Source organism: Xiphophorus hellerii, chromosome 24 (genome assembly GCF_003331165.1).
Source record: "Xiphophorus hellerii strain 12219 chromosome 24, Xiphophorus_hellerii-4.1, whole genome shotgun sequence".
Taxonomy (NCBI): Eukaryota; Metazoa; Chordata; class Actinopteri; order Cyprinodontiformes; family Poeciliidae; genus Xiphophorus; species Xiphophorus hellerii.
This window is the reverse complement of record NC_045695.1, coordinates 7184895-7210532: the sequence shown is the minus strand read 5'-3', so window position 1 is coordinate 7210532 and position 25638 is coordinate 7184895. Positions and strand designations below refer to the sequence as shown.

General features: G+C 41.0%; 3 protein-coding genes across 8 annotated transcripts; 1 reads left to right on the top strand and 2 right to left on the bottom strand.

Moving 5' to 3' along the window:
* Positions 1–43: 43 nt before the first annotated feature.
* Positions 44–9035, bottom strand: harbi1 (harbinger transposase derived 1). Of its 5 annotated transcripts, XM_032556924.1 has the most exons (8): positions 4198–4313; positions 3316–3456; positions 2815–2980; positions 2520–2722; positions 2356–2443; positions 1658–1862; positions 1400–1575; positions 44–1325 (listed from the first exon to the last, which is right to left on the bottom strand). In XM_032556924.1, the coding sequence occupies exons 3-8, from the start codon at positions 2977–2979 to the stop codon at positions 1125–1127; spliced, it is 1038 nt and encodes a 345-aa protein (XP_032412815.1). In that variant the 5' UTR covers position 2980; positions 3316–3456; positions 4198–4313; the 3' UTR covers positions 44–1124. The 5 variants fall into 5 exon arrangements, with proteins under 5 accessions (XP_032412815.1, XP_032412812.1, XP_032412816.1 ...); XM_032556921.1 differs by lacking the exons at positions 3316–3456; positions 4198–4313 and adding an exon at positions 8933–9035; XM_032556925.1 differs by lacking the exons at positions 3316–3456; positions 4198–4313 and adding an exon at positions 4686–4896.
* atg13 (ATG13 autophagy related 13 homolog (S. cerevisiae)) lies at positions 4440–11394 on the top strand. Of its 2 annotated transcripts, XM_032556916.1 has the most exons (18): positions 4440–4597; positions 5532–5612; positions 5779–5859; positions 5966–6085; positions 6183–6229; positions 6301–6441; positions 6526–6566; positions 6831–6927; positions 7014–7121; positions 7207–7300; positions 7411–7509; positions 7820–7888; positions 8418–8527; positions 8605–8746; positions 8828–8905; positions 8997–9104; positions 9301–9429; positions 10050–11394. In XM_032556916.1, the coding sequence occupies exons 2-18, from the start codon at positions 5544–5546 to the stop codon at positions 10125–10127; spliced, it is 1611 nt and encodes a 536-aa protein (XP_032412807.1). In that variant the 5' UTR covers positions 4440–4597; positions 5532–5543; the 3' UTR covers positions 10128–11394. The 2 variants fall into 2 exon arrangements, with proteins under 2 accessions (XP_032412807.1, XP_032412808.1); XM_032556917.1 differs by lacking the exon at positions 7411–7509 and having other exon boundaries at positions 4441–4597.
* Positions 11395–12723: 1329 nt separating this feature from the next.
* kpnb3 (karyopherin (importin) beta 3) lies at positions 12724–25204 on the bottom strand. Its single transcript, XM_032556913.1, has 26 exons — positions 25127–25204; positions 22473–22553; positions 21798–21990; positions 21569–21671; positions 21395–21491; positions 21208–21312; positions 20119–20241; positions 19917–20037; positions 19394–19481; positions 19214–19320; positions 19001–19125; positions 18221–18310; positions 17965–18138; positions 17670–17888; positions 17506–17589; positions 17292–17424; positions 17065–17186; positions 16861–16957; positions 16468–16640; positions 15586–15697; positions 15450–15505; positions 15216–15338; positions 14914–15133; positions 14609–14837; positions 14294–14435; positions 12724–13674 (listed from the first exon to the last, which is right to left on the bottom strand). Exons 1-26 carry the CDS (start codon positions 25202–25204, stop codon positions 13588–13590), a joined length of 3282 nt encoding a protein of 1093 aa, XP_032412804.1. The 3' UTR covers positions 12724–13587.
* Positions 25205–25638: the final 434 nt, after the last annotated feature.

Sequence of the window (25638 nt, the reverse complement as noted above, 5' to 3'; positions counted from 1 at the left end):
AAAAAAAGAAAAGAAAAATAGATGACCAATTCTCATGCAGCAGCAGTGTTTGTTGTATTTATTGATTGCTTGTAGAAAGTGTGTAAATATTGAAGAAGCATTCCAGGAGAAAAAGCACCACTAATTTCAGCTTGATTGAACACTATAAAGAAATCTGAAGATTTCATCACCACTATCTATAACACAATGCTGTTCTGAAAACCCCAAACAAGTCATTTTATTCTAAAAGCTGTGTATAACGCATTTCACTTCATCACGGGTTTCCTCCTTTCTTTTCTTCCGTCTAGTTCATTGATTTTGTCTCCATTTTGTCATCGGAAATGAACAGAAACGCATTATGTGACTGCAGCCAGATCCACTCTCTGTCCCTTTCTCTCTCTCTCTCTTATTTGTCTGGGACCAAATATCAAATGTACATAATTAATAACAACTTCCAGCGTAGTTGTTGTAAATAGTGGGCCTTGTTTTTGTACTGTCATAATCCCAGATTTTAGCCTGTGGAACGTCCTATGGGGAAGAAAACAAAAGGGAGTGAGGGGCATCAAAATAAAAGAAATTATGATTTAGGGGTTGGGGGACGGGGCCCATTTGTAATTAACTGAGATGACACGGCAACTACACACAGTTTGATTAGTCTAAAAACTCCAGGAGGCGATTGATTATTGCAAAGTTACCTGAATGTCCTGAGAAAGCAGTCAGGAGCCTCTAGGGGGCGCCAGGCTGTTTGAAATGTGTTTGGATGTGTTGTTGTCTCTGTTTGTTGTATAGCGTCCTGCATGTTCCTCCACATATATATACATATATATATCTATGTTATCGTAGTGTAGTCAGTAGAGTAGAAATGAGCAAAATATTAAAAATCTGCATCAGCAACTCTGTGCCTGTGGACTTCATTCCTCTCTGTGTCTAACGCAAAAGAATGGAGAGAGATTCATCCATAATTTGTTTTCCATCAATCATCCATCCATCCATCCATCCATTTATCCATCCATGATGTCTACTTACCATCCATCCAATCATTCATCCATCTATCCATTGAGCCATCCATCCAATCATTCATCCATCCATTCATTGATTGATCCATCCATCCAGTCTTTTTCTGGTCTCTGTCCTCTGTGGAGTCTCTAGCTGAAGTGTTTCAGTATGATGTGTTTCCGGAGCTCCTCCGCCTCGCTGTCCCGGTCCTCCAGCGTCTGCTCAGGGCCCTTGGGCTGCTCCAGTGGCTCTGTCCTCTCCAGAGTCCAGGCGTCCAGGCCGGAATGCAGGGAGGCGTTGTGCAGAACGCAGCAGGCCAGGAGGATGGACGAGCTCCTCTCAGGAGAATACTGCTCATGATGGAGAGAAACCTTTTATGTCATTTTGCTAACACAGGAACATAGAGGCTTTATTAAAATCATACCTGCAGGTTCCCTTTGATGCCATCTAAACATCTGAATCTGGTCTGAATGGCCCTGAAAGTTCTGTCCACTATCTCATGCGTCACGGTGTGGGCCAGGTTATACTGAAACTCTGCAGCTGTTCCTGGGCTCTCCACTGGTGTCATCAGCCACTTCTTCAAAGGATAACGTCCATCGCCTTTTAAAGAGCAGACCCGCATTACCGTCGGACTGAACGTCTGAACGTCAAACGTGCGACTGCTCCGGAGAGCGCGCCTCACCCAGCAGCCAGCCCTCCTCGTTGTCCTGCAGCTGTTTGGAGATGGCTGACCTCTGCAGAATCTTGGTGTCCTGCAGGCCACCAGGCCACGTTTCAGCGCTGAGTAAAAGCCCCCGGGCGTTACAGACCAGCTGGCAGGCTATAGAGTGAAAGCCCTTCTTGTTCACGTAAGAGGAGGCGTCGCTGTTCGGGGCTTTGATAGCCACCTGTTGAGGAAGGGTCAAGACAAACTTCCTCCTACTTTATTCTGAATTTTGCATCGAGTGAAAACCTAGCTTCTTTCGCAATTATCTTTTTATGTTTTACCCTTCTTACTGAGGGTGTCAGTTTCGCTGTTTTCATCATCTGTTATCAAAATTTTAAGAAATAAAGGCTTGAAATATTTCACTCTCTGTGTAGTGAATCTATATAATATGCGAGTTTCAATTTCTGAAATAAAAAATAGAACAAAAATTTTATTTTTTCATACTGTAATTTTTTTTATGTGTCTGTATATTGAGGATAACTAAATATAGCTTAACTGAATATAGAGAATAACTGAGGTAGCTGAATAGAAAAGGCAAATCACATTTAAACCGTTCTAAAACTTGCTCTCCTGCTGCTATTCCCTACTTTGTGCCCATCTTTTCCATATGACACAATTTTTCAGGCATTGCTAAAAAAAAAAGTGAAGGTGAGAGTTTTTTGTTTTGATCTAACCTGAACACAGTCGAGAACGCCCAGGACTGCTGGAAATCCTGCCACCCTCTGAAACTCCTGGAAGGAGTACTCTCTGTTGGACGGGTCTCTGTTTGAACAGCATGTATTACTTTAAGATTTCCCATAAAGGTGGTGAGCATTAAATCAAAGTGTAACATATGTACTTATTGAAAGTGATGAACTGTGGAGCTTTCTCCACCAGAGCTTTAGTCACATTGGTCACACATCTGGACATGGACGCCTGGCTGATCCCTATTATATCCCCCATGGACGTCTGGAATGAGCCAGATGTATAGAAGCCCAACGCTGCCAACACCTGAACCTCAGGACTGATTGCTCTGGATCTCAGGGTTCTCCTGGAAAGAGTCTGCCGAATGGAAATTACGAGAGGTGGCGCAACATGGAAATGCAAACATCACTTCTTTTTAAGACGGAAAGCAATAATTATCAAGTGCGCACCTCTCTGAGTAATTCCACCAGATACAGGATGAAGTCTCTTGGAAACCCAAAGTTTGAGAGGAGAACGCTGTTTGAAACGGTGTCCAGGTCAAAGCGCTCCAGAGTCTTATGGCCTCGTCCGTGCAGAAGAAGATCACAGTCTAAGATGGCTATGGGGATGGCCATGCTGAGGGAACAGAAGAAGAAGAAGCACCATGCAGAAAATCTTAATTTTATGCCAAGTGAAATATTTTTGTGAAACATAGATGAGACATTTTCAGTTTTCCTGCAGAAGAAATTAGTTTTAAGCGTTTGTGTTGCCATGCAGGTTACAAGGAAAGACAAAAAAAATCCAACAATAAGTAAAATGAAAAGAAAAATGTATTTTTATAATTGAAATAAAAATGTCAAAAGGACAACATATGACACAGATAAGGCCAAAATATAACTTTTTTGGGCAAAATGCAAAAAGCTGTGTGAGGCAGTAAAGTAACACCGCACTGGTATCTTCGTCACACTGACCACAATGAAACACGGTGGTGGTAGCAGCATGCTGTGGGGCTGCTTTTCTTCAGCAGACACAGGGAAGCGGAGGTCTTTTGTTGAAGGGTGGAAATTACTTGAGACTGGACAGGAGGTCCACCTTCCAGCACAACAATGAAGCTAAACATGGTTTAAATCAAAGCATATACATGCGTTAGAATGTCCTAGTTAAAGTCCAAACCTAAATTCTGATTAAAAAAAAAATCTGTGACAAAACTTGAAAGTTGATGTTCATAGAGGTTTTCCATTCAAACTGACAGAGCTTGATCCATTTCGAAAAGAAGAAAGAGTCAAACATCGGGTCTCTAAACATAAAAAGCTGGTTAAGACATAACTCAAAACACTTGCAAACTGAACACAAGGCATAATTTTTCTTCTACATTACAACTATGCACTACTTTGTCTGGCCTATCACAAAAAAATCCCAATAAAATCCAGCGAGGCTTCTGGCTCTAATGTGATAAAATGTGAAGTTCAAAGAGTATGAATCCTTTTACAGATACTGTGTCTGGGTTAGCTACTTCTCTTCAGGATGCTCCATTAAGGCTTTGTCATGATTCTACATTGCTCAAAACGCTTTAAATGTATGCATTACGCATATGCATTCATTTTGGTACAATACAGCATGAACATCGTGATATATGCTTTTTAAACAGGCAAAGAAAAGCTATGTTAAGCATAAAGAGGCACATAAACACAAGTGCTAACCCAATTTTCTATCTAGTTTTTAGCTAGCTTCGTTCCACTGGGTCTAATCTCAGCTCAGTATGGTCCGCCTAACAACTCTGCAGACTCGGTGAAACTATGTGACTTCAAACCAACCTCTAAGCCTTCTCAATAACTTTAAAAAACATAGTTTACCTTCAGATAAGCTATTATCTGGCAACCAAAATAAGCCAAAGGAAACTTCGTTTGCGGTATCCAATCGCAGATTCGACACAGCAAATTTAGTGTTTATATATATAAATATTTTCTAGTTCACGAAAGGTGTCCTCAGAGTGATGCGTAGTGTAATTGTATGTTTCAGCTGTTCAAGTGAATAAATATTATAGAAGAAGGACGTGGCGAAAGTGCGAGTTGGAGATCGCTGCTACATAAACACGTCGACATGGAGAAGATAAACAGAAAAGTGGCACAGCAGCTGCTGACGTTATGTGTGTCCGAAAATGGCCTATGAATGTTTATAGAAAATACTAATTCTGCTAAGTGTTTAAGCTCATGTCTATTATATTGAACGACCATCGATAAGGAAACGGCTAATGTAAGTTGTAGTGTTTTATAAAGTCTTCGTTATTCAGCCAGTCGGCTAGCATTAGCAACATGCTAACGCTGGTGTAGCAGTGACTCACTGTTCTGTCAGAAAAACAAGCAGTAATTATTCCAGAAATCCTCCTGTTATGTTGTCGTTTTTCATACAACAGTCGCCGTAGATGATAAAATGTTGCAGTCAGTCTTTGTACTATGAATGACCTCCATATTTAATCAGGTTAATTTCTAATAAGCGTGGAGGCCCCATTTGTTTTCCAGAACTAGTGATTGTGTAAGGTTTTAAAGCTGCCTTTGTTGTCAACGGATGTCGCTGTTATGTCAAACATTTTCTCTCTGCATTCATTTCATTTAGAAATGCAATAAATTAGTACGCAGCAAAATCAGGTTTAAGTCAAAATTGTTTATGTAGGTCTAACTTTGCTTTGGTTTGTGGATTTTAAGTAGTTCAAAATTTTTAGATGCTTTTTACTTCAAAAAGCTAAGTTTTGCACCTAATTTAGTTATTCTGATAATTCTTGATTAAGCATGATGAGCATAGAACAGATAGTGCAAAATCCAAAAATGTACATTTGGTTTTGCCTTTAATTATCTGTGCATCTACTTTTGTGTATTAAAAATGTAATATATTTGTAATAATTACATGATTTGCTGTTTTACTGTGAACATTCTATTAATTTAGATTGGAATATTTTATGCTTTTATTTTTCCAACACTTTTGTGTGTGTTTATCTTACTTTTCTATGTTTTTGCCTTAACATTGCTCTTATTTGACACTTAAAAGATAAAGATTGCTTTATGACTTACTTTGCACATTATTTTTACGTATTTCACATTCTTTTACATTTATATATATATTTATATATATATATTTTAAATGAATGATTTAGAAAAATTTCCTAATAGATTGTGTCTCCTGTGATCTGCAGGGTCGTGACAACATGGACGGTGACCTGAGTCCACAGGATAAGAAAGACTTGGACAAGTTCATCAAGTTTTTTGCCTTAAAGGTCAGAGGGCAGCCTAAGGCTTGCGTTTATATTGTATCTAAAGGCTTTTTCACTTGATCCAAAAGTTTTCCAGATTTTTGTTATTATCCATTTAGACCTCCACATCCCTGTTTTCAGCAACTTTCTCCCGATTCATTCCCACACCACTGCTTGTTTTTATCTGTAGACTGTTCAGGTGATCGTTCAAGCTCGCTTGGGGGAGAAGATCTGCACTCGCTCGTCTTCGTCACCCACTGGCTCAGACTGGGTAAAACTAAAGCTCCATTTAAATTTTTTTTTAATCATTTTATATCTCTACCTTGTTGGTCTTCTGATGTGAAGCATTTTGTCCCCCTGTTCCACATTCTGTATAGTTTAATTTGGCCATCAAAGACATCCCAGAGGTCACTCATGAGGCCAAGAAGGCGCTGGCCGGCCAACTTCCAGGCATCGGCCGATCCATGTGTGTGGAGATCTCCCTAAAGACCTCAGAGGTAGAACTCATAAAGTCACTTTAGTTTTAGCTCCTCATAACCAAGGAGAGTTTTTGTTGCTAAGTTGATCTTTTTTGTCTCCATCTTCATTGCTTAGGGAGACTCCATGGAGTTAGAGACTTGGTGCCTGGAGATGAATGAGAAGTAAGCAGCGTTCAGAATCAGCTTAGCTACCGTTTCACGTTTAACCTGTGTGATTTCTGGCTCTCCTTCAGGTGCGATAAGGACATTAAAGTGTCGTACACTGTCTATAACCGGCTGTCTGTCCTCCTAAAATCTCTGCTGGCCATCACCAGAGTGACTCCCGCCTATAAGCTGTCCAGAAAGCAGGGCCACGACTACGTCATATTATACAGGTGTCCTGATCAGCGCTGACGCCGATCTCTTGAATTCAGCCACATAAAACTAAGATATCCATCTAAATGCTGTCTCCTGTGTAGGATCTACTTTGGGGAAGTCCAGCTGGGTGGATTAGGAGAAGGTAACTTTAGTTCTAGTCTGTGTGGCATCTGTTTAATGTGTGATTGTCCTTGGTCAATCAATTTGTCCGTCCGTCCATCTATTTTTTGTGCATCCGTCAATAACTATGTACTATTACTACTTATGGATTCATCCGTCCCTTTATTTTTTTTCATTCATTTGTCTATCCATCTATCTTTTTCTTCTTAGTCCACCCATCCCTTTGTCCTTCATCAATTAATCCATCTGAAAATGTCAAATTATTTTTCTTTTTTTTTTAATCAAGGTTTCCAAACGGTGCGCGTCGGTGTTGTCGGCACCCCAGTCGGCACGGTAACGCTGTCATGTGCCTACCGCACCAACCTGGCGTTCATGTCCAGCAGGTAACCAGCACACTCCCACTGCAGCTCAGTCTGTCCTTCCTTCCGTCAGCTCAGCAGGCTAACGATGGTCTGGATTTCCTCTGCAGGCAGTTCGAACGGTCGGCTCCCATCATGGGGATCATCGTGGATCACTTTGTGGACGCGCCCTGCGGCAATCAGCGTCCAATCACAATGGGGCAGCCCTGCAACTTCAGGTAGACCTTCACGGTTACTTTTTTTTTAGTCATCCTCTAGCTTCCTGTGCTTCAACAAAACCACTTCCTGTCTATGCGTTTTCAGAGCCCCAGATGAGGACGACGGGGGAGCGTTTGCTGGAGTTCAGGACTCTCAGGAGGTCTGCACCACCTCCTTCTCCACCTCCCCTCCCTCTCAGGTGAGCCCACACTCCTCTCTCTCTCTGTCTGTCAATTCTCACTCCTGATTATCATTTCACTTTCTTCTCTCGTCCGTTTTCTTTAACTTTTGTTGTTCATGTGGACTCAGTGTGTCTGCACTCTGAGTCCGTCCCCTTCCAAACTGTCCAAGCCCCTCCCACTGGACAGTCTCCAGCTCCCATTGGCTCCAGGACTTGTCACTCACAATGTGAGTCTTTAGTGGTGTTTGATGGTGTGTTTTTGTGTGAGAAGCGCTGAAGCTCATCCGCCAAACTTCACCTCTCTAGTTTTGTGTTCATCACAACCTTCTCCATCACTTGACCTCTGGAATCCTTGCCGCTAGCTTCTAGCAGAGTTTGCATCCCTGTAGCTTCAGTTTGTTGTGGTTCGCTGTAACTTGTAGAAACGTAGTTGACTCATAATGCTTGACACACACCTTCTCACATCCCTTCAGCACCAACAGGAACCTTAGTGTTTGCTACTTGGTTATTATTTCCTGTTTTTTTTTGTCTCTGCAGCTCTATGCTTCCAGGTTGTCCTACCAGCCTGCACCTACAGGAGGAGCTGCTGAGTTCAACGCAATCCAGGTACATAGACGTATTCATCCACACACTGATGTTTACTCAAGGAAATAATAAAGAGGTATGAAAACTTAAGCCAGGAGTTTTCCAAAATCCTTGAGTCATAAGTATTAAGATTAAAAGAAATTTTGTGGGGTTTACTTGAACAGATTTATTCTCAGTTATAAAAACAGGGTTTGGGTGACTTTCTTTTGAAACTTTTGCTATATTTAGTCAAGTTTAATAAATTAGACAAAGCCTGACGTGGGTGCAGTAATATACATTTTTCAGTAGAAGTCTCTGGATAGACGAGGCCCTATTTATTATAAGAGATTGGTTGTAAAAAGATTTATATTTTGTGTTGTTATCAACACTTTCTATTGTCAGAAAATCACATTAGAAATCATTTCCCCATTTTTACAAATAAGCATCAATGGGTCAAATTTTGGAAACCCCAAACTTAAGCGCAAACTCTCATTCTAGGTCACAAAAAGAGAACCCCAGGGATCAGTACTCGAGTCCCTCAGCTTCTGTTCAGTGACATTCTCTCTTCCAGGTTAAAGAAGGCGGGAACGTTCTGGTTCCGGCTCAGCCTCAGCCTCAGCCTCCTCATGGAGCGGATGTCCATCTGACGGTAGAAAACGCTCCAAACACACCGAGCAGCAGGTAAGTTCTTCACACTAGCATCTTCAGTTTAATTTGGAAAATATCGATAAGAAAACTCTTACGGCGTTGTCTAACAGTGGCGATGAAGACGGCCTGCTGCAGAGTGGTGAGGGAAGAAGGGACGATGGGAGAAGGAGCGTCTCTCCCTCCGACCCAGTGGAGTCCCTCAGCGCGTTCACAAGGAAGGTTGGGGCTTTTGTGAATAAACCCAACACTCAGGTAATTAATGTGTCTCCTCTCACCATCCTCTCCATGAAAGTTGGCAAAAATAAGTTTTTTTGTTTGTGTGTGCCTGTGTAGATAACAGCTGCCAGTCTGGACCTCCCATTCGCTGCATTTGCTCCTCGTGGCCTGGACTCTGAGGAGAACGATCCCATGGTGATTTTATCTGGTTTTTAAACGTACCTCAGCGCCTTTAGTCTCATGTGTCCTGCTGCTGGAAGGTGACCGCGTGTGTTTTTGCGTTCAGGTGCGTCCTCCGGACTCTCCTCCCTCTCAGTCGCCCCTGCAGGCCAGCCTTCACTCTCAGGGCTCGGACGGATCGGGACCGCAGGACGACTTCGTCATGGTCGACTTTGTGAGTGGTTTCTGACTTCAAAAAAACTATCAGCGTAAAACACACAAACCACTGAGAGAGTGACCAGTTTTAAATAAATATGTTTTTTGTCATTTATTCGGTATTACAGATGTAACATTAAAGGACGAAGATGCTAATCATGGTCTTGATTTTTTCTTTTTAAAATTATTTTTTTTTTATCTGTACCTGTGTGCAGCGTCCAGCTTTCTCTAAAGACGACCTTTTGCCGATGGATCTGGGCACTTTCTATCGAGAGTTTCAGAACCCTCCACAGCTGGCCAGCCTCTCGCTGCACACCAGCTCCCAGTCGATGGCTGACGACCTGGTAAACGCGTCCTCTCCCCTTTTGTTTTGTCCGATGGCGTATTGGGGCCATTGTAGATTGTAAGGGAAAAACAAAAGAGAAAAAAAAAAGTTTATTTCTACCAAAAACCTGGACATTTTCTAGAAAAGAAAACTTGGAAATTTGAGTTTGAAAATAAAAAAAAAAAAAAAACACTGAAATGTTTTCATTAATCTCAGAAATTAAAAGAAAGAAAAAAAATCGGAAAATTTGTGTGTGAAGTCAACAAATTTCTAGTAAAATTCCCAAATTTTGAGAGGAATCTAATTTTCTAGAAACAAACGTTGAAAATTTCTAGAAGAAAACACAAGTTTTGAGATCCCAAGAATTTTTTTGAAAAAGTCAAAAATTTGCCTTTTGAAACTCAGTTCTTTTTTTTTTATATATAGAAAATCTCAAATTAGTCTCAAAATGTTTTGGTTTTTTTAAGCAAACTTCACTTTTTAAGCTCAAAAAATTCCACCTTTTTTTCTCTCGAAAATTTCAGAGATAAACCTCTTTCTTCTTACTACAACGGCCCTAATACGGCATCATAATTTTGCGCTACATTTTTAGTTAAAGAACATTAAACAAAGGACTGATGTGAACTGGTTCGTTTGCAGGACTCTCTGCCGGAGAAACTGCGTGTGTACGAGAAGAACATTGACGAATTTGACGCGTTTGTGGACATGCTTCAGTAGGACGAATGAAGGAAAAGTCAACCTGCGACTAAAAGCTGAATTAATCAGAAGAAGGGGGGAGGTCTCTCTGTGTGTCGTGTGAGAATTACTCAGAATACATCATGTTTAAAGCTGTTTGTGTCTGAAAACTTCTTACCTGTTCACTTATAGTCTGCTTCACTGTAAATACTGTAATATCTGGTGACACTTGCTCACTTACCATTGCTGTCTGGTGGCTGCGATCAAACTGACAGCTTTAATTTATGTGTTGCATAATTCTGCTCTTGTAGTCAAACGATCATGGGGCAGCCATGCAAATCCACAGACAGGTTCTGCTAGTAATGCCCTCATTATAAATCCTCTCTCCCTTTCTCTTAACCTGTAAATGTAAAAAAGAACAAAAACAGATTTTTAACACGCCTAAAAAGGGTATTTTTCCCCCCCTTTTTTTTCATAACCCTGCAGAGCATTGTCTCACTGTGTTTTTCTTAGAAATGAAAAGACTCATTCGTTGTGCAAAGCCTGGCGTTCCCAGCTGGTCTGGGGATTTAAACGACCACTGTGAATTGCACCAGACGATCCCAGACATATTTAACAGTGAAGAAGCTGCAGTTTCTCTGTGAGCAGAGCCCACATGTCAGACTGCAGCCGGAAAGCTCAACCCGTTGACTCAGAAATGGAAATAAACACTCAACATAACAGGTACCCTTGAAACAGCTCAAACATAACCTCCCTGAAGCTCTGATTGACCCCAGGCTGGTTGCGTTGGGACTAAATTAAGAACCGTTCCAACACATTCATGTATATTGTGTGAAATATGTAAAAAGGATAAGGAATGCCCCGCTATCCACAGCATTCATGGTCGAGTTGGTCGAAAGCTTTAATTTAAAGCATTCTGTTGAAGTAGATGTCCTAATAAAGCATGGCTGCTCCGTCTACTGTGCGTCTTTTCTTCGGTTTTCGCTCGAAATAAACTCAAATCCTTTTCTAATTAAACAGTGGATGATTACTACACAGGGGTAAAGTTACCATTTCATACCAGACAAACAAAATTGCATTAACATTTTTGAAATAACTTGAACTCCCGTAATAAACGTAGCATGTTTTTTTTTAATCTATGCATACAAATTAAAAAGGTTACATAAAATCTCTGGAAACTGTATTCAGGCAGCAGGATCAGAATTGTTACAGGATCATTTTACATAGTAAATACTGTGAAACTAGTGTTTTTGAGGTTAAAATGTGTAAATTTAAGCTACATGACCAATAAAATACTTGTTTCCTTCCACCAACAAGACAATTTTATTTCTTATGGACAGTGACCCTATATTCTTATTTACTGAAAGTTTTTTTGTTAGTTTTTTTTTTTTCAAATATTCTAAGCCTGTTATATATATTTTTTTGCTTTTTAGGTTAAATGTATTCACAATGAAACGGAATTACATAAAACTGAAATAGAAAATACTATTTGGTTGGAGGTGTCCAGTCTCCTCCAGAATGAGCTATAGCGCCACCTAGCGTCGGTGCTATAGCGTGCTAGCTTAGCTTTAAAACATCTTTAACGCTAAGATAAAGATGTTTTAATTAGCTTTACAGTGTTTAAAGAACAAAACGCTGTCTATGCTGAACCCGCTTGTTGAGAAAGTGATGGAAAGATGACCCAGTTCTTTCGCCAGGTGTCTTAAGAAATAGGCTGGTTGACCTTCAGCTAATGCTCACACCGCAGGTAAAGCTAGCAACAAGTAAAACGGTAGCTGCAAGTTTACTTACTCAACTGGTAGATGGCTTCTAAGTGTAGTGAGAACAAAATATCTTCTGAAAGATTCCTTGACCCAAAAAAAAGGCCAAACTATGACATATCCAATTATCACAAAGTTTTGAAGTAATCTTCGCTTTACTTCCACTCCTTTCTACTTCAGGTTCGTTTTGACGTGTCTGACATGATGCATTCAAGGGACAATTAAAAAATAAGTTTTTAAAAGAGTAAGAGAATACAGTTAATTTTGTTTTGAAACAATACTTTAACATTTTAATTGAAATCTGTAAGCGTTTTATCCCCGCTATGTAAATTATTTTGCTTAGCTTAGGCTGCTTAGCGTAACCCTCAAATATCAACGCCCACTGTTTGGCCAATCCCATTTCTATTTTTATTAGTATTAGTAAAATTCAAAAATTTCGATTTCAGGTACTCATCAGCTCAAGGTTCCAACGTATCAGTAAAAATGCTAGACTGACTTCATTCCTAGACCAATTTTAGTATAAAAACTAAAGCTCACCATGCATTTGTGGCAGAAATGCTTACTTTTAAGCACCCAAGATTAAATGAAAGGCACCAGAAAAACATGAAATACAATTTAGAGTGGAAAAATATAAATAAACCAAATAAATGAGACATTGAACATACAGAAGAATGGATAACTTGTTGGCAATTGAATATTCTGGAATAAAAGCTTTCAGTACTTATTTAAACCTGAAAAATGTTGAAATACAGTGCCTCCTTTTGTAAAAACAAATCATTGGTTGCCTGTGTTTAAAAAAACAACAACCTTATATTAATAATATGCACTATTTGTTTGCAGAGTATGTGCACACTAAGACTTTAAATAAAACAATCTCAGAAGTCCTCAATATAATTTTATTGGTAGTTTCCATTTCACATCTGCAGGACTGCAAAGGGTCAAAACCAGAAGGTCAGGAGTTAAGGTCGCACTCTTTTTACAGTCAACTTGCTTCGAGGCGTCAACCAACTACAGAACGAGTCTCTGAAGAACCACCCCCGTCTTTCGTCTGCTACCCGAAGGGTCCGAGAACAGTTCAATTAAGGAAAACCGCTTCCCAGACGTCAAATGATGCAAATAACCTAACCATTTGTATTTTCTTGAGCTAGCCACTTAACATGCCGGTTTCAAATACATCTGGTCAACCATGGGAGACGGAGGCCATTCCTCCCCCTTTCAGGCGACTGAACACGGAACGAGAAAAAGAAATACAAAAAGAAATTTCACAGGACACAGGCAGTGGTTGCCCAGTGTGCATTTCCACCTCTTTGAGCAGCTCAGTCCAGAATAATGTCCTGCCACCCTCGTGTCTGCAGTCCAATGAGTTGGGTGACTTTGAGACCCCCCTGGGTGGAGAAGCAAGACAAGTTGGGGAATGGCTGGAAAGAAAGCATCCAGATAAGAGACGGGGCAACAGCTTAACTTTTATTCTCACTTCCTTGAGTAGAGGAAGAAAGTCTTTAAGGTTGGTGGCCAATGTCCTCCCATCGCAAAGATCTAACCTGCTCCCCCCCACCAGTTAGCTGAGCTTCGGTTTTTTTATGTTAGTCAGGCGAAGGTGAAGATGAGGGTGAATCTGGCATCCATACACTACAGAGCAGGAGGGAGGTCAGGGAGTGTATGGAAGAGATCCAAGAGCTCTACGTTTCTTCATGGGCATTTTGGAGAACGGAAAGGAAGATGACAGGGCGACAGGTCCAGCTTCAGGCGGTGTTCAGGAGGTCCTGGATGGCTTTCTGCTGCGTCTCGTTCAGGGTGGAAACGCACTGCGTCCATAATCCTGCAGATACCTGGAGAGGAAAAAAATCAAACAACTTCAGATGACATTTAAGCTACACGTTAGACGTGAACCGCACAAACATTTAGGAACGTAGGGCCGGGCAATATTACAAGAATGAAACTAGAAATTTTAAATGATATGAGAGAATGAAGTTTTAAGCTGTAATAATAGAACGTCAAGATGAAAAATAAAAACTGAAGTTATACATTGGTATCGAGTTTACAGATAAGGAAATACTTCATCTTTTAACGCACCAGCATTAAAATATTTTTAGTAACAGAACTTTGAAACAATTGTGCCAACAACTGAGCATTTCAAAGAACCAGCCACACAACTAAGCTAGTTAACCTTACATGAACCTTTTTTATTAAATTGATTATCTTGTAATTTTACAACAATCTTCTGGTAAAATGCATCTTTATTAGTATGATGACTATATTCTTGTAATTAAACAATTTTTGTAGCCTGGATTTAATGCTACATTGCACCACTCATGGAAAGGATAATGAAAGGCACTTTTTGAAAATATTTTTGTCATTTCCAATTAGTTTTCTTTTTTTCCAGAAAGGAAAGCAAAAAAAACAACAAAAAAACCCCTCAGATATCATAGGAACATTGCTCTTTCTTACCTGTACTTGACGGATGACGTTTGCGAGCCGTTTGGTGCAGGCATCTTCAGTTTTAACAGATTCATTTGCGACGCCATCGGCTATGATGAGGAAAATTTTAGGGAGGTTGGAGTTTTCTGGCCCGAGGACAATTGGGTTGTTGCTGTGAAGAGAAGTCCATAGGTTGACCCGATAACCTCAAACAGTGTTCCAGAGTTCCACACTCCAAATTTTTCCAAACCCAAGTTTTCTAACCTCTCTCTTTTAGGCTGTTTTAAAAGGTAAACATGTGGATAATGGACATAGACGTGGATGGATGATGGACAACAGGCCTACCTTTCAATGAGGTCGCACAGGAAGTCAAACGTGTGAACGGCCTCTTCCTTGTCTTCTTTGAGCGGCAGCCAGCTAAGCCAATGGGGAAGAACCTCGTTGGCGTTCACACACTCCGGCCGGAACCTCATGAGCTTCCCGACCGCCGAGATACAGTTCTCTGTGGCGTTTACGTTCTCCTTTGACCGAGAATCAGCCGCCTGAATGACGGCGACCAGCAGGGGGAGGGCCTCTGCAACAACAAGCCAAACATTAAACTAAAAGCCGTAGAGGCGGCGACAAGTCGAGATCTGCTGGCATCTCCCTACCTGTGCAGAAAGGACGATAGCTGTCGCCGCCATACTGAGCCATGACACCGACGCCATAAGCAGCGGCCTGCCGAACCTCGGCGCTCGTGTCGCAAAGCGACTGAAGCATCGGCCGCAAGAAATACTCTGCGTACTTGAAAGAGGAGGGGCTGCAGTGTTCGATCACATCGTCAAAGATGCACAGACCCCACTGCCTGTCGGCCCATGGCCTGTTGGGACACTGAAGTGATGCAAAACGTGTCAGAGCCAATCAGCTGAGGTCTAGATCATTTAACGCTCAACAGAAACAACAAAGGACTCACTATTAGCTGGACGATGAGCTGCAGCAGCTGCTCGAACCAAGGCAAGATCTTCTCCTTGTAGCTGCTGAACACAGAGTGCAGGACGTCCGACACTTTGGTCAGGATATACACATCGTTCTCATCCTGAAAATCAAGTCGAAAAATAAACAGAGTTCAGAAGAAAATCTTTTAAACTTTCTCACAAAAAAAACAAAAAAACAATTATAAATTATATTATAAATTATAAATATTAACCTCATCCTGTAGGGTTTCCTCCACCTGCTCATCGTAGTCTTCATCTTGTCTTTTGGCTGTGAAGCAAAAACATTTTCACATCACATACGGATACACTTTAAAAACAGGAGACTGTATCTGGTTGGTTCAGCCTCACCTTGCCTGAGCTCCTGGTTTTTAAAGTGCTCTTCCAGTTTCCCTTTAAGGATGCCACCCAGCTCCTCAAAATGCTCATTGTTCAAACAGCCGTCTCCCATCAGCTCAACACACTGAACAGACAAAATACCCATCAAAACACACAAACAACATCTCTGCATATTTGATCTTATAGAACTTTCCCCTAAAGTTAGTTGTGTTTATTTCCACTTCAAGGCAAAAGGAGGAATTAGTATGCGATTAAAAATAGGAATACCCATCCAAAAGAATTACTCTGTTTTATAGCAGTTTAGGGCTTAAAAAGCCAAAATTTGTGGAAATGTGTAACTGGAAGGATTTCTAACAGCAGTTTATCTGGCAATGAGAGAAGAGAAATTCCAGCTGTAAAATATACAAAAGCAGTGATTTTCCAGAATAAAAACAATAAGCGAGTATCACGTTGCAGCGATTACACTTTAAAACTGGGGTAGGAACTTTAATGTGTAAAAATGGTAATGCAATTCATCACAAACTTAGGTTTTACACATTTTTGTCTGGAACCTTTGTACTCTGTTTCCAAATGTCACTTGTGCATCAGATCTAGGGGCGTGCCAGAAATGGATAACAAAGCAACTCTTGGTTAATTTTGGTTTCAAAAAGAACATATTTGTGGGATGCTGGAAAAGGTGGTTAAAAATTTTTTTTTTCAAAACCTGAAACCTTGCACCAATCAACGGCTGAAAAATCTTTAAAAAAAATAAAAAAAAATCAATGAAAGAGAAATATCTTTGATGTTGCTAAATTACTGGATAATTTAGCAGCCAAAAGCTGTAACCATCCAGGTTGGTAAAGCCTGACTTGTTTCTTTGATGCATGTCGGTGGAACAGAGGCATTGGGACTCACCTTGGCAAAAGAATGCATGATTTCAGAAAGGACGTCCGAGTCGGGCTCCGTGCCGATGGCCTTGATGAGCGCGTCGCACATGAAGTGCCACATCTGGGTGAGGTACTCTGGTCCCCGAACCCGGGCGCACTCCAGCAGCAGTGGCATGGACTCGGCCGCAGCCACTCTCACACGTTATACGGTTAAAGAAAAATAAAATCGTCCATTTTTATGTTCTCAACATTTCTGATCTCATTTTAGTCCCATTTTTGAAGCAAAGACATATTTACTATTAATTTAATTGATAATATAAACAAAAATGGAGCCACGAAATCAAGTTTCCCCAAGTCTAGTCATCTAATAAAACAACAAGAAAGAACATTACTTGAAATTTTAAAGGTCAAGAAAGGATATCATCGTGAAAGTAAAACTTCAGCAGAGGAACCATGAGCTTCACCACCTGCTCTGTGTACTCCACAAAACCCTCCTTCAGCTCTTTGGCATAACACACCTAGAAGAAGAAGAAGCTTATTAACAGAACTGAAAACCAGAAACAACCAAGCTGATCAAAACAACAATTTCTCATCATGCATGAATCATAAATAGTTTTCTGCTCACCAGCATCTGGCAGGCAGTGGCCTTCTCCTCCAGGCCAGCTGTCTTTATTCCAAAACTCTGCTGGTCTCCCAGGTTCACAAACTCCCATCCCTCCTCCTCAGATATGTTCTCCATGTCCTGAGCTACAGTGAACGCATCATCAGTTATGCCTCTTCATTTTGGAAATGAAATATAAAAGTAGAACTCGTCTCCAAAGGGAACAAACAACATTTTTTTGGGTTGCTTACTGTCGAGGAGAGCCACTTCGGGTTTGATGGAGGCGGTTTTCATTAAGGGCCCCATCACCACAGGAAGATACTGCTGAAACTCCTTCCCCAGGATCTTGCACATCCTGGCCCAGGCTGATATCATGTAGGAAATCTAAAGCACATACAGATTATGTCAGAATGGCTTAAAAATAAAAAATAAAAACGCCAAACATTAATCATTGAACTATCCCACCTGAGGATCGTCGTCTTCGAGGTCGTTAAAGTCCGTCTGGGTTTTAAGGAGCAGCTGCATCACTGCAGAGGCGTCCGGCATGAACTAGCAAAGCACAAATGAACGGGATTGTCTGAAGCTGTATGGAAAGCAGTTTGCTCACACATTCAGGCCCCGAAACATACCTTCTCCTTGCCAACAGCCAGACCGATCAGACTGATGCACTCTATCGTCTTCCCCCGCAGCAGCCGCAGCTCTTTCTGCACGCCGTTCTCCACGATGTGCTTGAGCGAGGGCATGAAGAGATCATAGTACGGCACAAACTTCTCCTCGGCTGTGTCGGCCACCGAGGCGATGGACGTCACCACCTGCTCCAGGACAAGCTTGGTTCCTTTCTGGATCAGCTGGCAACGCAAAGAGTAAAAACGTTAAGACTTCAAACAGTTTGAACAGTCCTCACTCAGTGGGGCCGTTTACTACCTCCTGCAGCTTGGCCACCATGATGACATGAAGGTGCTGCACCAGGCTGTCCAGGTACGGAATCAGCAGGGATTTGGGGCAGTCTTCTGTGAAGTTGATGAGCGCAGCTGCTGCGTGCGCCTGGACCCGCGGGTTACTCTGATCCTCCATCGTCTGCAGCAGAGCCGAGATAACCTGCCACGAGTTACAGTTGTTAAAATTCACTTTTTATTCCTCCGGGAACAAACATTTGCAGAAGTTAATCATCTTCCCAGACCTTATCGTGGAACTTCTTTTGAAAGGTTGGAGCGAAGTCTGTGGCCATCTGTCCAATGGCGTTGCAGGCAGCGTAGCGGACTCTTGGGTGCTGACAACGGGGAAAAGACGACAAACTCAACAGGAAGCAAGGTGGTTGATGGAGACTAACTTTTAATTGGGCAAGATTTTTCAGACCAATTGAAATGGAAAATTTTAGTTACAAGTATTTATCTCTGCAAAAGACAATACGCTTTTGAAGAGTGATGCAAATAAAATTCTTGTCAAGATTTCAAAACTGAAAACTAGAACAATGTTTTGATAAGGCATTTCAACAAAATTAAAACATTGTGTGCTTTGTTTACTGTAGGTGAAACAAAAAAAACTAAACAAAAGAAATCTCATTTGTGGCCAGTTTTTGCCTGCAAGCCAAAACGTTTGGTTTTGTGTATAGTTTGTATACAGTCCAAACAACTAAATTTTTTAAAAATCTTTTTGACTTTAATTTTTCACATTTTAAAAAATATGAGCAGGTTAGAGTCTAGATTTGTCTTGAGTCTCTTGCCAAAAAAAGTGTGCAGCAGTATTTTGCTTTAAGAAAATCACAGTTTGCAGTCAGAACAACTTAAACCACCAATAAATATTGCCACCATTTAAAAATTAAATGGACCATAGTTGAGACAATATTTGTCCTACATTATAGTGGGAAACCCACAATTTAACCCCTAAAAGAAGCACCTTTAACTTAACATCAATCTGCACATGGTGAATGTATGGAGACTTGAATGCAGCTGTTTCTTACTGGATCGGAGCAGAACAGGAGGACGAAGCTGACTATCTCTTGAAGAATGGCCTCCATCTGCTGGTGGCAACCTTCTCCGATAGCAGACAGAGCCATCAACCCAGCATGACGGTACTTCCAGTCAGCTGTCGACAGATGGAAATAAATAAAACTTAAGGCCAAGACTAAGATGTCAAATTTAAAAATAAATCTATAATGAGCAGGTTTACTTACGGTTCTGCAGCATCTGCATGATGTGCTGTTTGATCATGGGCAAAATGATCTTCCCTCCCAAACCGCAGGCAATTCTGTCGAGGGCGCTCTCCCCAGCCACAGCGTTGCTGATGAGCAACAACAAACGGTCAGAAATGAGCCATTTACAGTTCCTGCACAGCAGGTGGCGCTGCAGCCTACCTGTCAAAGTCATCATCCTCTAGTTCGTCAGCCATGGCCCACTCATCGTCGTCTTCGAGATCCACCATCATGGTCAGCATCTGGGGAACTGAGATTAAAGGATTTTAGCAACAAGAAAATGAGACCAGTGCAACAACAACAAAAAAACTGAAATTCTTACAAAGTGTTTTTGTCTAGTATCTTGGTATACAAAAATAACTTTCAAGTAGCTTTTGAGCAAGAAGATTATTTTAAGTCATTAATTCATTGACATTGATTAAAAGGTTCTACTTCAACTGACATTTTACTTCAAACAAAACATTTCCTCCCTGCATTAATAATATTGCAGGGAGGAAATAATATTTTAAATAAAATAAACTGCATCAATATTAAGGAATGATTAGCTTAAAATAATCAATTACTTGTTGAACAGTTAATTGCAAGTTAGTTTTTTCTTATTCCAAGTGTACAAAGATATTTCCACTAGAAACTAGACAAAAAAAAAAAAAAAAAACTGCTTCTGGACGATGAGCCGCATCCTCACCGCTCTGCGCTACGATAGCTGTGTGTTTCCTCAGCATGGCCGCCGCCGTCTCCGATAGCGTGACGATGACCTCCAAGGACAGCTGCCTCTGCATGTTGGTCAGGTTTGCGTCAGCACACAGCTGAGGGAACAGGACAACGGGTTAAGCAAACGGATCGAGGTCTGATGTGGTTTCTGGTCAGGGCGACCAAATTGAACGCACCTTCAGGCAGAGCTGCAGCGTCGCCTCCAGGTTGGGTCTCAGGTACTTGGGGGCCGTATCTGCGATCTCCACCAAAGACTTCAGCACAGAGTCGTCTCCTTGGTAACATGACTCATTCACTGCCTGACCATAAACAAAAGAGAGATTCTAGTTTGAGCTTCATGCTATCAGGAAAATATTTAATAGTGAGACCACTGCATTGATGCAGCTGCAATTTTGACACGTTTTGTCTGGTGGCAGCATTTCAGTTTGTTCTGATTTACTCTTTTTATTTTTGCAGATTTTAGCTCAGTTTCTTTGGTTGAGGCGTTTAATGTTACAATTATTCACTCTGGTTTAGGATGCTGTGCAGCTGGAATGATTTTTTTTTGCCCCTTACTTTTGTAGATGCACAGCCATGGCAACAAGACGTTTTTACAACTGGGAGCAGTTGATGAACTATGGGCATGAACCTGAACTATGACCCCAAAATCAAAAAAAAAGTCTTCTGTCAGAGGCCTCTTCAGATTAGTTGGAAGACTGACTGCAGGGTTTCCACAAATTCAAGCACTTTTCAAGGCAAGTTTTTTAAAGCTTTTACAGCACCAAACTTTGGCAATAAAAATAATACAAATGAACTGAAGAAGACAGCTTCAACTCACTATTTTCTGGTATCCATTATTAATATCTTGTTATCATATTCTACAGCAGGGACAACAAAACAATCTTGAAATAATTTTTAGCAAAGTTCTCTGCCAATTAGCAAATCTTTTTAATTTTATAATTGTTTTAACTAACCTAAAACGAGAGAAATTTGGTCTGGTTCAACTTCAGTGAGAAAAAATGTATCTTCTTATTCATCTTAAAATATCTGGTGACAACTGTAAATGTTCAGATTTCACTTTATTATAAAACTGTGCAGTTTGAATATTGACCACTTTCAAGGATTTCATACAGAAATCAAACAGTTTACAAACCTTGAAAACACCTTATTGAAAGTTAAGCATTTTCAAGGATACTAGCAGTCCTATGCAAAGTTTGCAATAAGAAATATTGTGCTGCTCTAAAATTAAGGAAAAAAATGCATCAACATGGAGTGTAGAATACTACCTGCAGGATTCCAGGCAACAAGTCGGCAAAATGCTTCAGCAGAGCTGTGTTGCTTTCGTTGGACAGAACAAACGATGCCGCTGCCCGAGCTGCCAGGGTACGAATCTGGAGGCACAGAACAAAAACCCTCATGTTCTCTCTTGTTGGTCAAACTGTAAGGGCAGCAGACATGTTGCTGGATTTTTACATGCGAGTTTGCTTGGTCCTGCATGCACTGAACAAGCATGCGCTTGATAACTTCCAGGTAGTGCTGCTGCTGGTTGCCGAAGATTCCTGGGAAGTTCCTAAAGCACAGAGAAGAGCGTCAGACACCGGGACGTCCTACTAGACGGACGGGCAGGCGAAGGCAGCTGGAGCTCACCAGAATATGTGAAGGGCAGCTTCTCGCAGGCCAATGTCATCAGAATTCACAGAGTCGAAGAGGAACTTGAGTACTTCTGGCCACTGGTTATTCCCATCATCATCTAAAGTTGAAAATTACCAAGAGACACAGTAAGAAGATAAAATATTTGATCAACAGACCACTGAGATGTACGACAAACTGGCTTGTGGAGTAAAATTTAAAAAGGTGTTGAAACGTCTGACTGTACCAATGAGGTTGCGGCAGAGCTCAGCTGCGATGTCGCAGACCTTCTTGCGAATGTTTGGCGACGCCTCCTGCTGGATGCTGGACAGAAGCTCCGTCTTGATGGCCGTCTGCATCGCCAGCGTCAAACCTGGATAGATTTCCTCAAAGGAGGACGACAGCAGCCGCCGCAGCAGCACCGCCGCCATTTGCCTGACCTGAGGAGAGAAAAACAAAGCTCAACCTAAAAAAAACAAACAAAAACTCCACCCAAAAACCAACACTTGTAAATTCATTTAGAACACAGCTGGAATGAATACATTCAACATAAAACGTCAAGGTTGAGAGAAGCTCCAGCATCTTAAAAAGCAGAGTCACTTCCCCCCAGCACTTCGCTGCCTGCTCCCGTTTCTAAAAAGTCTAAAAATATCAGCCTTGAGGTAAAGGAAAAGGGAGGAAGCATGAAGGGCCGAGCAGCTGGTGGAGTCACAGTCAACTTAACCAAATGGTAACACGATGAGTCATGAGGCGGCATCGCTGTCAGGCTGTGGTGAGGTCCCACATGTGACAACTGGATTCTTTAGATGCCCTTAGTGCTCCCCAAACACTTTAATAACCAAGTTTGATTGTAGACAGCAACGGTTTGTCCTCACTGCTGCAGACTGAAACAACTCGACATATTTGGATTTAATGTACAAACCTCCTCTGCAGCTGATGCATCTCTGATGGCCTGCAGCAGGAATGTGATTTTGTTCTGGCCTGGGATATTGTCATAAGTTTCCTGCGAAGAAAAAGAAGAAAGTGCACAATATAAACTGTCAGACATATTTCACTGTCGGAAATATGCCCGACAATGATAAGTCGGACATATTTCCTTTGAACTCTTTGGGGAAAGCAAAATCCAGTTTCTTTCATTGCTTGGATGCCAGACAAAAGCTTCATCAATCACTGGTGTTTTGAAACAATGTTTAAAAAACAAAAAAAAATACAAGCTGTTTAACAGGAAAAATGCAGACATGAAATTACTTTGATAACCAAATTCCACTTGACCGTATTTATTCATAATATAATCAACTGTAGGTCTCTTTTGCTCAATTTCTCCCTCAACTTAGTAGAGCTCTGTTCTCTTTTGCACTTAAGGGATGGAACAATATTCTAAATATTTATAAGTCAGATCCTGAACTTTAAGAGCCATTTATATGATTAGATTTTGTATTTAGATCATGTTTAGCTTGAACTTCAAGCAGTTAGCCTGATTAAAAACAAATGTGAATTGCAGGCACACTGGAGGCTCTTTGGGGATGCAGTGGTACCTTGAATGAGTGCTTTAAAGATGCAGTTAAGATATGGGTGGAGTTTAAGGTAAATTCAATCAACTTTATCTGATAAAAAAACCAAAAACACAAAAACAGGATCAACTTCTAGATGCAGCAGAGTGAATATGTTTGCATTGCAAACAACAGGGAGAGGCACCAGTGTGACGACACTTTTGTGTTGAAATCAGATTCCTTACTAAGCAGATGGAATTTCAAAAGCAATGTTTTGAAGTGAGTATCCATCACAGCGCGCATAAACAATGGACAATGGCAGTAAAAAAACATGATTTTTGGTTGCCAGACAAGTTAGAGTGTTACAAGGTACCAAAGAGTTTTTGTGTTAAACTCTTTTAATGTCTGCATCCTTGAAGAAGTGCAGTCGACATTCAATGAGCTGCACAATGCTCGTCACTTCCCTTTGTTACAATTAAGCCTCTCACAATCAATTTTGCTGGACAATTAAGTGTCCCAGTAATTACTGAAATTGTTTTGTGACCATTTTCAAGTAATACAATGATAAAAATGTTATAATAATGCAAGGTCGCCCTCTCAAAAACTAAAGCTTTAAATTCTGTACAGAAGAAAATAAAGTACGACAATCAAAAACAATCAATCCCATTAAAAAGTATTGAAAAAGTTAATTATTGAGCTCAAGTTAAATTTATTATGCAATTGATTAGTTTCTTATTGCAGCAGCCTTAGTTACAAGTAGGACAAATTTGGTTTTCTGTTAACATTCTTGCAGACTTTTTCACATTTTCCATGAATGGTTAATTTGGGTTACAAATCTTTTCTTTGAACAACTCAACATTTCTGTACCGTTATATTTTGAATTTTTTATTATAGAGATTCGTTTGTCTGGAGTAAAGGTCAAAATATCACACCAACTAAACTTTTGCATATCCTCTTTAAAAAAATAAAAAAAGGCTTCCTGACTAACCTCAGTGACATTCAGCAAACATGCTTAAATAAAAAAATGAAAGGCACATTAAAAATAATTCAATTCCCATTCACCTACAGGATTAAAACCTAAATATTAAGTAGTTAGTTTACATCTATTAAAATATGTTTTAGTGTTTTAACATCTGGATCAATTCCCCATTATGGTGTGCAGGACAGAACGGGGAAGTTTCCATCCGGGATGAATACCAATGAGCTTAGTATTGCGACAGGCTGGCTGTGCTTTATAAAAGAAAGCGCTGACTCCCAGTGACGGGGGAGGGTGATAAGATTCAACTACCTCATCCAAAAGTCGGCTATCAGGGAGGGAAACATAACAATGCTTTGCCGCGGTAGAGGTTCATGGTGATGGCGTGTGTGTGGGGGGGGGGAGAAAGAGAACAGGCCAGCTTAGTCACAGACACAGCAAAATCCTCAGCCAAACTAATCTACCGGGTCTGGGTAGAAACACACTGACTTCATGAGTAGCATTGCAATGAAGTGAAAAGCGAGGACACGTCCTGAAACTTAAAGTTCTTAGCTAAAAACACCAAAGGCCGTTTACTTAATTATTGCCAGCATATGTCACCCTTTGAATAATCTGACTATTATCACGGCATTCATGTGTGGGTTTGTGGTGTATCATGATAAACCTATTTTAACCTATGGGGTCACACCAAGCTGTAATATCCATGTTCAGCTTGTAAATAGTGTGCTTGGAGCTAACCGAAGCTAGCAGAAGCGATGTGGTAGCCGCTTAGCTCCACGCTACTTCCTGTCAGCTGGAGATTTGAGATTAGGACGTAAGAAACGGGCTCCTTTCGCTTTCTACCTGCGCTCCTTAGCGCCACTAAGAAACACGGACGCGTTCCCAGCACAACATAAAATATCTAGCATGCTGTGCCAGACATGTTTAGGTCCACATTAACTACGCAACACGGTAGTAGTTAGCCATTAGCTGGCCGTTGCTCGGGTTCACATCACACGTGGGCTACTGAGTCTGCCGCGAGAGCTCTCTGCGCGCGGCCAAGCTCAACGGCTATCGCCAGCTAGCTTGTTTTCTACACTCTTCCAGAAGGAAAATCGTGTCTCGTCTTACCTCTGACTGTTTCCTGACATTGTTGTCAGCGTTCATAAGGTTCCCCAGCAAGAGGTAGAACTGCTGCTGTTCCGCCATTGCGGTTAGATCCAAAAAAGACCAGCCGGGTGGAGAAGCGGCGAAATGAACCCGGCAGACTCAGCTTTGGCCGCACAATTTAGAGACCGCACCATTGGCTGGCTTTAGCAACTCTACCCGCCGACTATTGGACCACGGACTTAGCAGCGGGCGCTCGCTATTGGCCAATAGGGGCTCTATGTCCTTATTGGCTGATGCGACACAGAAACGTGAATATGTTGTTTGCATTGGCTACCAGTGAACTGTCAAAGCGCGGGAGTTTATTACGTCAATGCTAAGAGAATAAAAACATGAATGTAATGGTGTTAATATAATAACTTGGTTATTTGTATCCAGGACTCCAATAGACACATAGAAATCACAACAAAATAGTAGAATCTGTGATTTCAATTTAAAAAAAAAATCATTTTTCAACCTTAAAGAAAATTAAGTTA